The 13216-nt window shown below is 41.0% G+C and overlaps 1 protein-coding gene across 1 annotated transcript in view; it reads right to left on the bottom strand.

Moving 5' to 3' along the window:
* Positions 1 to 13216, bottom strand: part of ALK (ALK receptor tyrosine kinase) — a 309488-nt gene that overhangs the window by 163910 nt on the left and 132362 nt on the right. The window contains exon 4 of the mRNA XM_050316451.1: positions 208 to 409. Within this exon, the coding sequence (XP_050172408.1) occupies positions 208 to 409 (202 nt within the window). The remainder of the gene's footprint in view (positions 1 to 207; positions 410 to 13216) is intronic.

The following is a 13216-nucleotide window of genomic DNA, read 5'->3' as shown; positions in this document are numbered from 1 at the left end:
CCAGAAGTTTGCTGATGCTTTGTGTAATAAAAGAAGCATTAATCTCCAGCTTCTATGATATTTTAGACCCATGGAAGACAAACATGTACTCTGTGTGGTATCCTGCTCCCCTCAGATGTGCGGTATGCGTTTTGTGACTATACTGCTACACGATCGAGCGATTTTTCTCAATTCAAGCTGTGAGTCAAATGAGAGGATGAGACTTACCCATGTTTCTCTGGACTCTTCACTGATAAGATTTCGCTGCTGCTTTCATCAATGGGATGGACACGAGCAATATATTCTCCACTCTGCTGGTAAAACTTATACACAGCCACTTGAACTACACATTGATCACTGCTGCTTCTCAGCCAAGGGCTCAGGATGATGGGGCTCGGCCTCTCTGATGTGTTGAGAAAAAGAAATGAACCTAGAACAGAGGAGGCAACAAGAAAGCTTTAAAAATAAATAAATAAAGAACAAACCAAAACCCAAACCCTCACAGAGTGCAGATGGATGGTTGTAATTTTCATGCCGCAGCTCATTCTGCACCCCTTCCAAACCTGACAGTCAAAGATGATATTTGCCAATTAGTTTGGAAAGTTTGCTCATTTTATATTAAGCCTATTAAGGCAACATTTCTACTCACCTTTGAATGGTACAGAACAAATATTACTTCTAGACTTAACTTCCAGAAGAAAAAGCCCAGATGGATAATGAATGAGTTTGAGGTTTAGATTCTTATCTGTAACCTCTCAGGTCTGGTCCAGACCCAAACATATTAACCTTGGTTCAGTGGCATCCTGATTTGACTACTCAGATAGATAGACAGATAGATAATTATTTATATCTATTTCTCTCATCCAAAAAAAGAACACAAATTCAATAGCTTTACTTTTGCTCTTCTATAAACAGAAGAGTGTACCATTTAAAGTCTAATATTATAGATTCAAGACAAAGGCCTGACATAGTTTCCTTTCTTCAGCAATTCATTCTAATGTATTAATTTTATATGCAGCTAATCCACATTAAACATTTTATTATTATCCAGTACATTGACTCCCTTGGCCTAATTCTATTTCAATACAATCTGAGGCTTATCCAGTGGGACAGAGGTAATGTATTTTCATCCCACTGCTGCTCATTTCAGGTAAGTCAAATTACTCCCTTTTGGCAGCTGACTAATTTACCAATTTGTCCACGGAGGAAACACACTGAGGTCTATAGCTGGTAAATGAAATGGACCAACCCTTGAAGCAAGGAAGAGTGTGATACTCCACAAATTCTAGCAAGACGGGCCAGATAATGAAATCTTATTGTCTCAATTACCTGGAGCATCAATTAATAAAAACTCTCTGTTAATACTTATAACATGAAGGTCTGACAAAGAGTTTAATTTCATTGTGAGAGAAATTAAGGCTCAACAGGGTTGTAATTTAAACCTATTTCGAAATGTTCATGAATTTTAGCCAGAACATCAACCTGTTTTTGAAAATGCTAAGGTTGAATCATAGAATAGAATCATAGAATTAACTGGGTTGGAAGAGACCTTTGAGATCATCAAGTCCAACCCTTGATCCAACCCCACTGTGATTACTAGATCATGGCACTCAGTGCCACATCCAGCCTCATCTTAAAAACCTCCAGGGACGGTGAAGCTTCAGAGGAATGGCCTTCCACATCACTAAGTCTGGCTCAGATGACATTCAAGGTGTCTAAAAAATCCTATTGAGGGGTCAGAAATGAATCCAGCTTGCCTTCATCTCAGTGTCCAAAATGCGGACCATCAGGTGCAAAACAGTCACTCTGAGCTCCTGCAGCAACTCACCTCCTACAATGGATCTGGTGAATTGTCCTTATTAAATTGTTCTTGCTTCTCTCTACTCAACTGAGGGTAAAGAGCTCAGATTTGAATAGCTCACTGTCAGATGCCAGTTCAGAACAGGAGAACTGTGCTTGTGTTCACAGATGGCCCCTTTGAAAAAGTCTGATTTGGCAATTCATCTCAGGTCACACACAGGGTAATAATGGAAGGGCTAAAAATGAAACCTGGACTCCTGACAACCACTGTGTTTCCCTCCCATAAAAACACTTACCATAAGCAGTATTTCTGACATATTTGTCAAAAACAGTGTTCTTGACATTGGCACCACATTAATGACATATCTAAAACTAGAAAATATCTATACTGAAAGAAACATGAAGAAATACATAAGATACAGCCTGCTCAGATGCCAAGGTTTGTAAACAGAGAGAAGTGAAATGCAGTCACAGCTTTTTTGTTGTTTTGTTTTTGGGTTTTTTTGGGTTTTTTTTACTAACTAGGTTCCTTTATGTAAAATAACAGTCTTTAATCTGGTTACTAACAGAATGGTTCGATAAGTTGAAACAAATTCTGTTTTTATCAGTTGTATATACACAATATATTTGTTGGGCATAAAAATAAAATAAATAAATAATAATAATAATAAAAACCTCTCAGCCACATGTATCATCTTTCCATGTCTCTCCCTTCTGTTGCAAACAAAAGAGAATTAGAGTAGTAAATCTTCTGACTTTATTTGTAGCATCCCCATAAGAACAATGAAATCTCTGACATGAAAGGGAGCAGAGATTTCTGCTGGTGGCAGAAAGACACTAAGCATTGCAATAATTGCTGATGGTAACTTGCCAGGTGCAAGAACCGTTTGCTCATCTTACTGCCTTGCAACAGGGAGTCGGATTTTAAAAATAACAAACAAAGGCAGCTCTCATTCCTTCTTTTCTTGCAGTGGTTCTAAATCAAGAGAGCTGCCAAGGGTAGTCCCTCTTGCACTCTGACTTAAGGTCAGGTTTGAAACATCTATGAAGTCCAGTGGTAGACTAGGGTAGTTGCTACAGCAAATTTGAGGGACAGCCATGAACCTCCTTTGTTTTGACTTTTCTACTTCTACTCTCTATTTACAGGGCTCACACTCTGCAATTGTAGCTTATTACTCATCACGTGGCCGGTTCTACCTACTAAGTTATATTACTGAAAGGAATACAATTTTGCCATGGTGGGGTTACCCCAGCACACTGTCCCAGGATGTTGGGAGGAACAGCCCCACACTGTGTGGGTGTGAAGCAGTGCCTAGGAATTCTGAAGGACATGGCTATTACACTGTGTTGGCCTCACCACCAGCACACAGTCTTGTCCAAAACATCCTCTAGAGCATACTTTTAGGGAGATCACCCACCTAGGCAAATAGTAGAGCTGTGACAGATTATATTTTTAATATATGTATTTCCTTTATTTTTAAATAGGAGAGAATAAACAAAACTTTGTTCCTGTTTTTGAAAGTTCAACTATCTTATGGGTGACTTTCCTGTCTTTTGCAGTGTTCTCTCTTTGCTCTTACTGCTGTTCTTAAGTTCCAAGCAAAGAACTCTCAGAGTCACCTTTAGCTCTGGTGTTATGGGAATGGTTTCCAAAGTTGAAATGAGGGGTACTTGCTATGAAACCACACAGACTCTCTTATACAGCAGAATTTGAGGATTCTGGGATTAAACTATGGCACCCACAAAGGAATAATTGAAGTAGCTACTGTGAAAAATTATAGATTTTGAACACAAATCCCTATGCTTCTCACTTCCCTCAAAAGCACAACCTCTCAGCCACTGCTTGCCACTGTTTCATGTAATGGCCTCCCCCACAGGATCAATATGACCATGTCCAGGATCAGATTAGACACTGCTACTTAGAAAGAGTTAAAATATCACATGGAGATCGATTCCACATCCATGCTAAGGGATACAAGGACATTTTATTTCACAACAATGGACTTTCTGAGCAAAATCAGAAGCTACATGTTCACTTGTGTTTCTCTCCAGTGGGAATCAATGTGGTATGCTTCGAGACATTTGTAGACCCATAAGACTCTAAGATACCAGCGATAATTTACTTGCACTTATTTTCTCCTTTTGGCTTGCAGCTCTAATAAGACTCCTGGGATCCTCCTGGGTGAATAGATAGAAGAAGCACTGTATCTTTCACCAAACTCCTTCTGCTATTTAGATACCAAGGGGCATAACCTGAGATGAAAGGCCCCTTCATGGTACATGTTGCAAGTGTCACATTCTACTGTTCAGTACTCTGAAGGGTCTACTTACTTATCACAAAGGTCTTCACCAATGAGTCATTTCAGGAGTCTTTCGCCAGAGGTTTTAAATTAGAGTCTGGCTGCACAGTGCATTGCTGATATTAAAGAGATGCAGTTAAAATAATCACATTGTAACTAGATATACAGCCACAGATCCAGGCACCTGGCACTTCTGGGGTCTTGAGCTCATTCATCATCATCACACAGAACCATGGGTTTGCAGAGGGAACAGCATTCAGTATTTTGCACCAAATACATCCATGTTCGCATCATATGACAGAAAGCCTACCAGCTGATACTGCTCTGTGGTGTTCCAGAAACTGCTGGTCTAAATGCAAATACTTTATTTTCCACATTCCCCCTAAACGTTCACACTGTGTGAGAAACCTACCAATAACACTTAGGCTTCTAATAATATTTTTTCCCTGCCTTTTTAATAACTGCATTCATAATGCAATGGTGTTACTCATCCTCATATGTTGTGTCTGATAATATCTCTGGCAACTTACTGTCACTTCAGACAAACGCACATGAAAAGATATTTATGCTTTAAGCACAGGGAATTATTGCAGTTGACATAAAAGGAATATTACAAGACAAATAAATATATCCGGCATGAAAAATTGTTGTTGATCCTTTGGAAACTTGTTTACAACATTTTAACATTCACGTCACACAAAGGGAAGGATGGTTTATCAACTCAGTAGCAAGATGTTTTTGAGGTGATGAAGACAGCTTCAAGTTGTGCTGTTCAGGACTAATGAGGTAAAAGATTATTTGTAAACAAGAAAACTGATGCTAATGTACTACTGCATGTACAGATGCACTATGAACAAAGCACCTGTCCAAAACAGTTTTCAAATGAAGGAGTATAAACTGCTAAGTCTATAACTTCAAACCACATCAGCAATGAAGCCCATTCCCACAATATCTGGCCCAACATCCTTATCTGATATGGAGGCACAAAACACCTGAAACTCATGCCAGTGAATGCTAAAGAAAGCCTGAGATCATGGGCTTCAAAAGACAGAGCCATCCTTTGGCCCTAGGAACTGGATAAATGTAGAATCCTATTGCAAACCCCTTTTAAACCTGGCCATCTGATAGCTACCCAATAGCTTTGAATCTACCCTGCTACCTGCTCATGTCCTAAATCTTTCCCAGTCCATCTCAGGGTAAAACCACAGAAAGAGCCAGGTCAGGTTCTTCTGCTAAACAACCTTGTGATGCTCAGCAAGGTCAGTGCAACCCTATTGCATCCTTTGATCTTTCCAAGCCAGCAGTCTATGAAAGATAGCTGCAGCCCAAATAGGCAGCAGCTTGAGAAGTTACATTGGGGAATAGAGTTCACTGCAGAAAACAGCAGCCAGCTCTTCTGGGACAAATACACGGAGGCAACTCCTCAACTTACAGCTGAGGTCTAGGATTTCCAGCACATGATGTTCCTGGATACCTGATAGCACATAACCAAATAAGGTCCTAAAGATGTGACATCAAACAGGTCAATGTGACATAAAAAATCGGTTACAAAATTGACATGCATTGCAATTTATGAAGAGGGAAGTTCACATTACTTAAAAACAGTATTTAGCAACACATCCAAGCCAGTAATACACACAGAGCAGACATCCAGGTACCTCATACAAATTAAAGTGTCCCCATGCCAATTCAAGCAGATTTCTTCCCAAATAAATAAAGACCACAGTTTTGTTATTTTAACTTTCTTGAAAAGTCTTCTTTTGACTCTGTCTCCCATAATATCTCATAGATAAGTTCAGGAATTGTGGGTAAGATGAATGGACAGTGTGGTGGACCAAGAACTGGCTGAATGGCAGAGCTCAGAGGCTCAGGATCAATGGAGTAGAATCCAATTGGAGGCCTGTAGTCAGTGAGCCAGCAGGGTGCCCCTGCACCCAGGAGAGCCAATGGTATCCTGGGGTGTGCTGGGAACAGTGTGACCAGCAGGTTGAGGGAGGTGATCCTTCCCATATACCCGGCCCTAATGAGGCCATATCTGGAGTGTTGTGTCCAGTTCTGGGCCACTCAGTACAAGAAAGACAAGGAGCTACTGGAGAGGGTCCAGTGGAGGACCACAAAGACAATTGAGGTTCTGAAGCATCTCTATCATGAGGAAAGACTGCGGGAGCTGGACCTGCTTAGTTTGGAGAAGAAAAGACTGAGAAGGGAACTCCTTAAGGCATATAAATATCTCAAAGGTGGGTGTTGAGAGGATGGTGCCAGACTTTTTTTGGTGGTCCCCAGAGACAGGTGGAGGAGCAATGGCCATAAACTAAAACACAGGAAGTTCCACCTCAACATGAGGAAGAACTGCTTTATGTTGAGGGTGGCAGAGTACTGGGACAGGCTGCTCAGGGAGGTTGTGGAGTCTCACTCTCTGGAGAAATTCAAAACCCTCCTGGAAACATTCCTGTGTCATCTGCTCTAGGTCACCCTGCCTTGGCAGGGGGCTTGGACTGGATGATTTCCAGAGGCCCCTTCCAAGACTAACAATGCTGTGATTCTGTGAAAAGTAAGGCTCAAAACACAGCTAGGCTGACTTAATCTGATCACAGTTATAAAGCAGCAATTTAACAATCCTTTGCAAAACTGATAGATTGTTATTCTGAACATAAACTCCATCTTCCTACTAAAAGGATTTTATTACCTTTCACACAGAAGTTCAATACTCCACCAGATTAAATTAGGGCTGTAAAAACTATTAACAGTCAACGTCTGCTGGGGACTGTACAGTAGAAAAAAATTATTTAAATCAAGTTTTATAGTCTTTAGAGATGCTGACTAGAGAGAACATTTCTACTTGTATCACAAAACATCCCACAGAGCTGGTCTTCGAATTCTTCATTTTACACTTAACTTTCAAATTAACTAATCAAGCAAAACTCTCCTATCAGGAGCTCAGTAGTTGGTAAAAGCCATGAAAAAACTGGGCACTACCTGAGTGACAACATTAAGAAAAGATACTGTAATACTTTTTCTAGGCTTATTTATATGGATTTTCTAATTGCCTCATCAAGGCTCCAAAATGTGCTGAATGTGAAAAATGTGAATGGTCTCCAGTGCTGAATGCAATGTGACTGCATAAGCACCAAAAGATTTGCAACATGCTAGACTTGCATCTGACTTAAAATTCATGAAGGTAACAGCCTCTGAATTATTACAAAATTTGGAGCTGAACAATTCTTAACAATCTAATTATGGTAATTGAATGATATCTTACCTCTTTGGAAGTCGATCAGAGTTCTTGCTATTAGCTTAAATAGAACCAGGATTTCACTTCTAATACCTAGCAGGAATGTGAGCATGTTTCTCTAGATGATGCAAGAGCAATTCAGAAACGCTAATGAATTCATACTAACTCTTGTGGGCATGTAATACATTTTACAAATGGACAAGTTAAGGCAGACATTAAACAACTGCAAACAGTGTGTGGCCAAGATTGGTATCAGAGCAGAGATCTGCAAGTTAAAGCTCTTTAAAAGTACCTCCTATTCAAGTATTTTTCATTTCCCAAGTATAAAGGGAAAGGTAAATAATCCATCAAAGCAAATTAAAGTAAAATGTCCTCATACTAAGGCATGAAACAAATTTGATTTGCCCTATATGATTTGTCTTAAATTCAAAGGCTTCACTCTCATAAAACCTTGTCCCTCAAACAACCAGTATTCACTGTGATCCTTGGGAACTGCAGCAGTGCTATAGAAATGTAAGTTAAAATTAGGAACGGTAGGAGTCCTTCCTTTTCTTACACTCCAGTTCCAGAAATTTTCTTTATTATTTTACCTATTCTCTTGGAGGCAACCTTGAAGCCTAACACACTGAGAGGAGTCTCCTAGCAGTGACCTTCACGCAGCTCTTTCACAGATTTCCCCTGTCACTTCCCTAAAATCAGGTGTAGTGCGTGAGCTGAAGTCCAAATAACCACTATTATAAAACTTCATTACTATTTATCAATTTAAATTCCAATAATCCCTAGCATATCTCATCACAATACTCTTTAGACAGACAACAATAAAAGATGATTCTCTCACAAAGCAGTGTACATCAAGGTTTTTCAAAAAGGAAAAGTCATATTGAAGAAAAAGGAAACAATTAAAAGCTCCAGGTATTGCCTTCTGTAACAGGAGCTGGAGCCAGATGCTGTTATAGCCCAATTCCTAAATGACTCAGCAGTGTTTGCTCCCAGCTAAAAAGCACTGAACTGAAAAAAGTAGATAGTTAATTAAAAACTTAGAATTCAATGCTGAAATTAAAATCTCTCCTAGAGAATGACAGAAGAGTCTTTAAATAATTCAGCCTTGTATAGCTGATTAACCAATATGCATCTTCTCTTTCGCTGCTGACAGAGGCGAACGGTAAGTTACTTTTGAGCTGTCTGTTCTGAGACTAGAAGATGGGAGAATTTTCTGTCACCATGAACAAGGCAGACCTAAAGGGAAAGCTAAGAGGAAGCTCATTCTGACAGTAAAAACAGAGAAGCAGAATGCCTGTTCAGTAGCTCACAGTGTGCGCAGTAGTGAAGGGGAGGGTGTGAAAGGAAGCCCAGTGCTGTGCCTCTAGTTGCTGTTTTGCCCTGGAGTGTGCTTATTCGATTACACTCGGGAGGCTAGAAGCTTAAAAATTAAGAAGTTCAGCAATATTCTGACGCACAAGTACCTGAATAGAAACGTGCCTGGAACAGAATTGCAGCAACTCACAGTTCAGTAACGTCAGAGACCACGTTAAACAACTAGTAAGTACTGCAGGTTATTCCCCTGAAGAACCAGGAAAGCCACAAGAGAAGGTACATAATTAAATCAGTTTGGTGTGGTCCTCCTCCTTTTTCATTTTGAGCTAGGATTAAACTCATCACATCGAGGCTGCCATTATGTCAGCTTTAAGTGCACAAGAGTCATAACTCAGACCATTGGAGAATCATGAAATTGGTCCACAGATGACACAAATAAGATAAATCTTGAGGAGATGGTGTATTTTAATGTCCCATACATTTTAATCTGTTGTTGTCAGTCTCTCCTCTACACACATACGTATACATCCATGCACCCAGTACCAGGAGACTATTAGTTGGCCAACTGTCCCCGTATGTTGCGGGAAATGCGATGATCCTATCCAGAGCTTGTTGAATGCCTGATAGCATAAAGCACCAAATCCCTGCCCATCATCTGGCTCAGCCATACTTCCTCTATCTCTTGTCTCCATGCCACTTCCATCCCAAATCTGTCTTTCCATAATTCAGGTATCAGTTCTGCATGCCAGTTTTGTTCAGCAGACCCCTTTCCACTCATCTTTTAGCTCTAGAGCTTCCTCATATTTTCTGTGCTTTCATAAGTCATTGCCTCAGGGAAAAAAAAGGGAGCAGAGTGCCTTGGCACACCAGGTAAATGATGGAAAGAAATGCAGATGACAGAAACCTTTGGAGGACCCTCTGCTCTACTGTGAAAACTGCACTGACTGCTGGTTCTCCTTCTGCTAATTCAAAAACCCACTTAACATTCACGTGTAAGAAAATAGCAAGCTTCACCCACACACCAGTTGTTTTATGAGCAGACAAGAGAGGGGACAGTGACCCTTTCCCCGAGGTCTGACAGTGGGTTAGAGGTTCTATGAACATTGATAGATATGCTAAAAAGTGTTGTAGCAATCACGGAAAGAACAGGATTCCATGAGCTTACACATAGTGACTGTTCCCTGAGCCTTCAGATCACTTATAAAATGTGTTCTCCAACAACACAGTTAAAGTTCGCACTTAGATAGTATTTTATAAATTCAAAACATTGCAGAAACATTAAATGATTAAACCTCAGGGTGCTAAAAATCTATTTTTCAAATTGGAAAAGGCAGTACAAATGTGAGGGGTTTGCTTCCTTAATGCAGTAAAATCAGGCATCACAGAAAATTAGTAGTTTGAACCACTCAAGTGCCAGCAATCTTATTTATGATGGCAACACTTATTTGAAAGAGCTGATTTCATCTGCTTCTTACAGTTAGCTTTTTAATTAAAACTCCACCTAATCTGTCTTTATTGTGAAATAAAACAGATTCTCCTTTCTATTCTAGAAATAGCAGTACAGGTGAAGGAAAGACTACAGTTAGAGGAAGGCTACATGTCCTGGTGAGATCAGATCTCAATAGACTGGACTCCAGCTGTCTGGTCTCAGTACTGGCCTCTCAAGGGCCCTCTAGCACAAGGAAGCAGTCTGTCCACTGCTGTTTCTGTTTTAAAATGGGATCACTGAACCACAGGAACTGGAAGGTAACTCCACAGGTCTCTGTTCAGTGTCCTACTCTGAGCAGGACCATCACCAACACTACATGAGGACAGCTGCAATTTTGTTCAACTAAGTCTCAAAAGCCTCCAGGCTTGGAGATGTGACAACTTCTCTAGGTAACCTGTTCCAGCACTGCACCACATCCTAGTGGCACATCTTCCATGAAGTCCCACCTGGACCTCCCAAACAGCAAGCTGTTGCCACTGCTTCTTGTATTGTCTGCTTTGGCTGAGGAGTATTTGGCTCTGCTTTCTTTGTATCTCTTCATTGGATGGTTGTGAGCCACCTCTAGCTCACCTCTCAGACATCTCCTTCCAGCCTAAGCAAGTCCAGCTTCCCCTGTCTCTCCAAGGGGAATACATCCTGTGGTCCCCTGAATGCACAGGCAGCCCCACTGGGCCCTGCCAGTTTCCCCACATCCCCCTTGACCTGGGAAGAGCAGCCAAGGTCAGACACAGCAACTCAGATGTGGCCTCACCACCACCAAGTGATGCAGAACAAGTAACTTCTTTCAATTCTGGCTGCCTTCCTCCTACCTTATTTTGGATGGCTGCCTACCCTATTTGCTATGGGTTGGGTCCTCCATAATTTGCAGGTCCTCTTCAGCAGGACGACTCAGGGCTACCAGTTCCCAACCTGGGAGGAGATCCTGGTCCAAGAGCAGAGCTTGTTACTTCTGGTGACTCCACAAGGCTCCTGGTTAGCCCAATCCTCAAGTTTACCAAGGTCCCCTTGGAGAAAAGGCTTACCATTGGCTGCATCAGCCAAGTCCCCTCTCCTTTCAGTTCATCTGGGTCATCTACAGATCTGAGCAGTGTCTCAATGTCCAGGTCACAGATGATAACACTGAGCACTACCAGCCTCAGTTCTGGCTCCTGGGGTCAGCTTTGCTCAGTGCTGGCTGCCATTGGGCATGAAGCCACCAAGTTTTATTGGCCTCTGAGCCCTCTGTCCAGTTTCCAGCCGGCCCAAGAGGGAGTTCACCCACCCAGACCTCCTCAGCTCCCACAAGACAATGCTGAAGATGATGATGCTTAAAGCCTCCCTAAAGTCAAGATGAAGTACACCCATGGTTTCTTGTTCCCTCACACACCCAGTCATTTGACACTAAAGGACATGAGGCTGGTGAACAAGGATTTGTCCTTGGAAAATCCATGCTAAGTGTTCCAAATTATTTTCTTGTCCTCTACCTATTTGGGAATGGAGTCCAGGAGTATAGGCTTTATATTCTTTCTAAGGACTAATATGAGAGAGAGCAGCCTGTAGCTCTCCAACTCCTACATCTTGCCTTCCTTAGAAATGAACATACTACTAAATCTTTTCTGGTTGTCAAGGACTTCCTTCAATTGCAATGATTTCTCACTGGTATTAGATACAGCATCTTTGGTTGTTGCCAGTTCTAGGGGCTTTAAAGCATCCAGCTTCTCCAAATAGTCCCTAACTCTGTGCTCTCACAATCCTTGCTGTCCTTTCCTTGAACCCACGCTGTTACATGCCAAGGTCTGTGGGCTGCCTTGGACTGTAAACACAAAGAAAGTCGCTGAGTACTTCCACCTTCCCAGTACCATCTGTCAATAAAATTGTTTTAACATGTATCAAGGAAGATTGATGGATCCTTTTAAACACTTTTTTTTTTTTTCTTCCCGCAGAACCTGGAAGGTCCATTGAAGGCCAGACCTCTTTACAGAGAATACTTTAGAAAGTCACTGCACCACAGTCCAAGAGAATGAGGAAAAAGACAGTTGGCAGCTACAAATAGACAGACAGTGACAACAGCACACAAGGAAACAAAGAGGAGCCTCAGTCATGTCAACAGTGACCATTAAATCACATGCATCTCAAAATATTTTTGCTACGACACCAAAGTGCAATTTCTGTCTTCTCTCTTCAGTTTGCTTTTCTTACTGTGATTGCACTGCGATTCACTTAGAAATTGTATTTCTGCTGAGAAAGAGCCATTTTTTCTTTACTTACTCTGCAAACTGCCTATCAAACTTTGGGGCTCTGACTAGTGTGCACTGACTGAAATAATAAGGACACCGCTTTTTCCAGCAGTGAAAAGCTGGAAAAAGACTCCACTCTTCATGGAAGTAAATACCCCTGGGGCTTCAGTGTGGGTTTCACATGAGTACAAACTGTAGAAGTTCAAGCTCTCGATGAACATTATGGATGAAAGACTGTACAGATCTTTTGCTCTAAAAACAAAAAGCACGGCCACAGGGGATCTGCCCACTGAACAGGGCATGCCAATCATTTCATACGTTGTAATCCTACCTTCAGCACACGTTTTAAATCAATTTTGTTTCTCAAGAGATGTATGTTTATCTTAAAAAATAACAAATTTGGACAGCACAAATCCTAGCTATGATGGAGAAATGTTACATGAAATTCAATTAAACACCACTAACCATTATATGTCATAGGAGCTTTTTCTTCCAAAAAGAATACTCAAATGTCTCTGAAATGTCACCACAGCCCTAACCAAGGATTTCTGCCTCAAAAAATCAAACTGAGGAAGTCACATACATTATTGTCAGGGGAGATGTGCGTGAAGGCGTATCTGCAAAGATGTACTAGGCTCTTCTGACCAACTACTTTCACTTTTCAGTCTTACTGAAACTATCTAATGAGAGAAAAAAATCAAGTAGTCAGACTTATCATTCTGCTGGCATCCTGAACAAATTACCTTTAGCTCACTGACATTCCAATTTTCTAGAAACAGGCATAGTTATGCTAAAAGGGTTATGACTTGTGTATTTATCTTGGTTACAATTATTCCATCCTCTTTTCACTTCCCTAAGATATAGCATAAATGAGAAATCCCATTTT

The sequence above is a fragment of the Myiozetetes cayanensis genome, unplaced genomic scaffold (assembly GCF_022539395.1).
Source record: "Myiozetetes cayanensis isolate MyiCay16 unplaced genomic scaffold, myiCay2020 scf2-11, whole genome shotgun sequence".
Taxonomy (NCBI): Eukaryota; Metazoa; Chordata; class Aves; order Passeriformes; family Tyrannidae; genus Myiozetetes; species Myiozetetes cayanensis.
The sequence above is the reverse complement of the archived record's forward strand: the minus strand, read 5'-3'. Positions and strand labels throughout refer to the sequence as shown.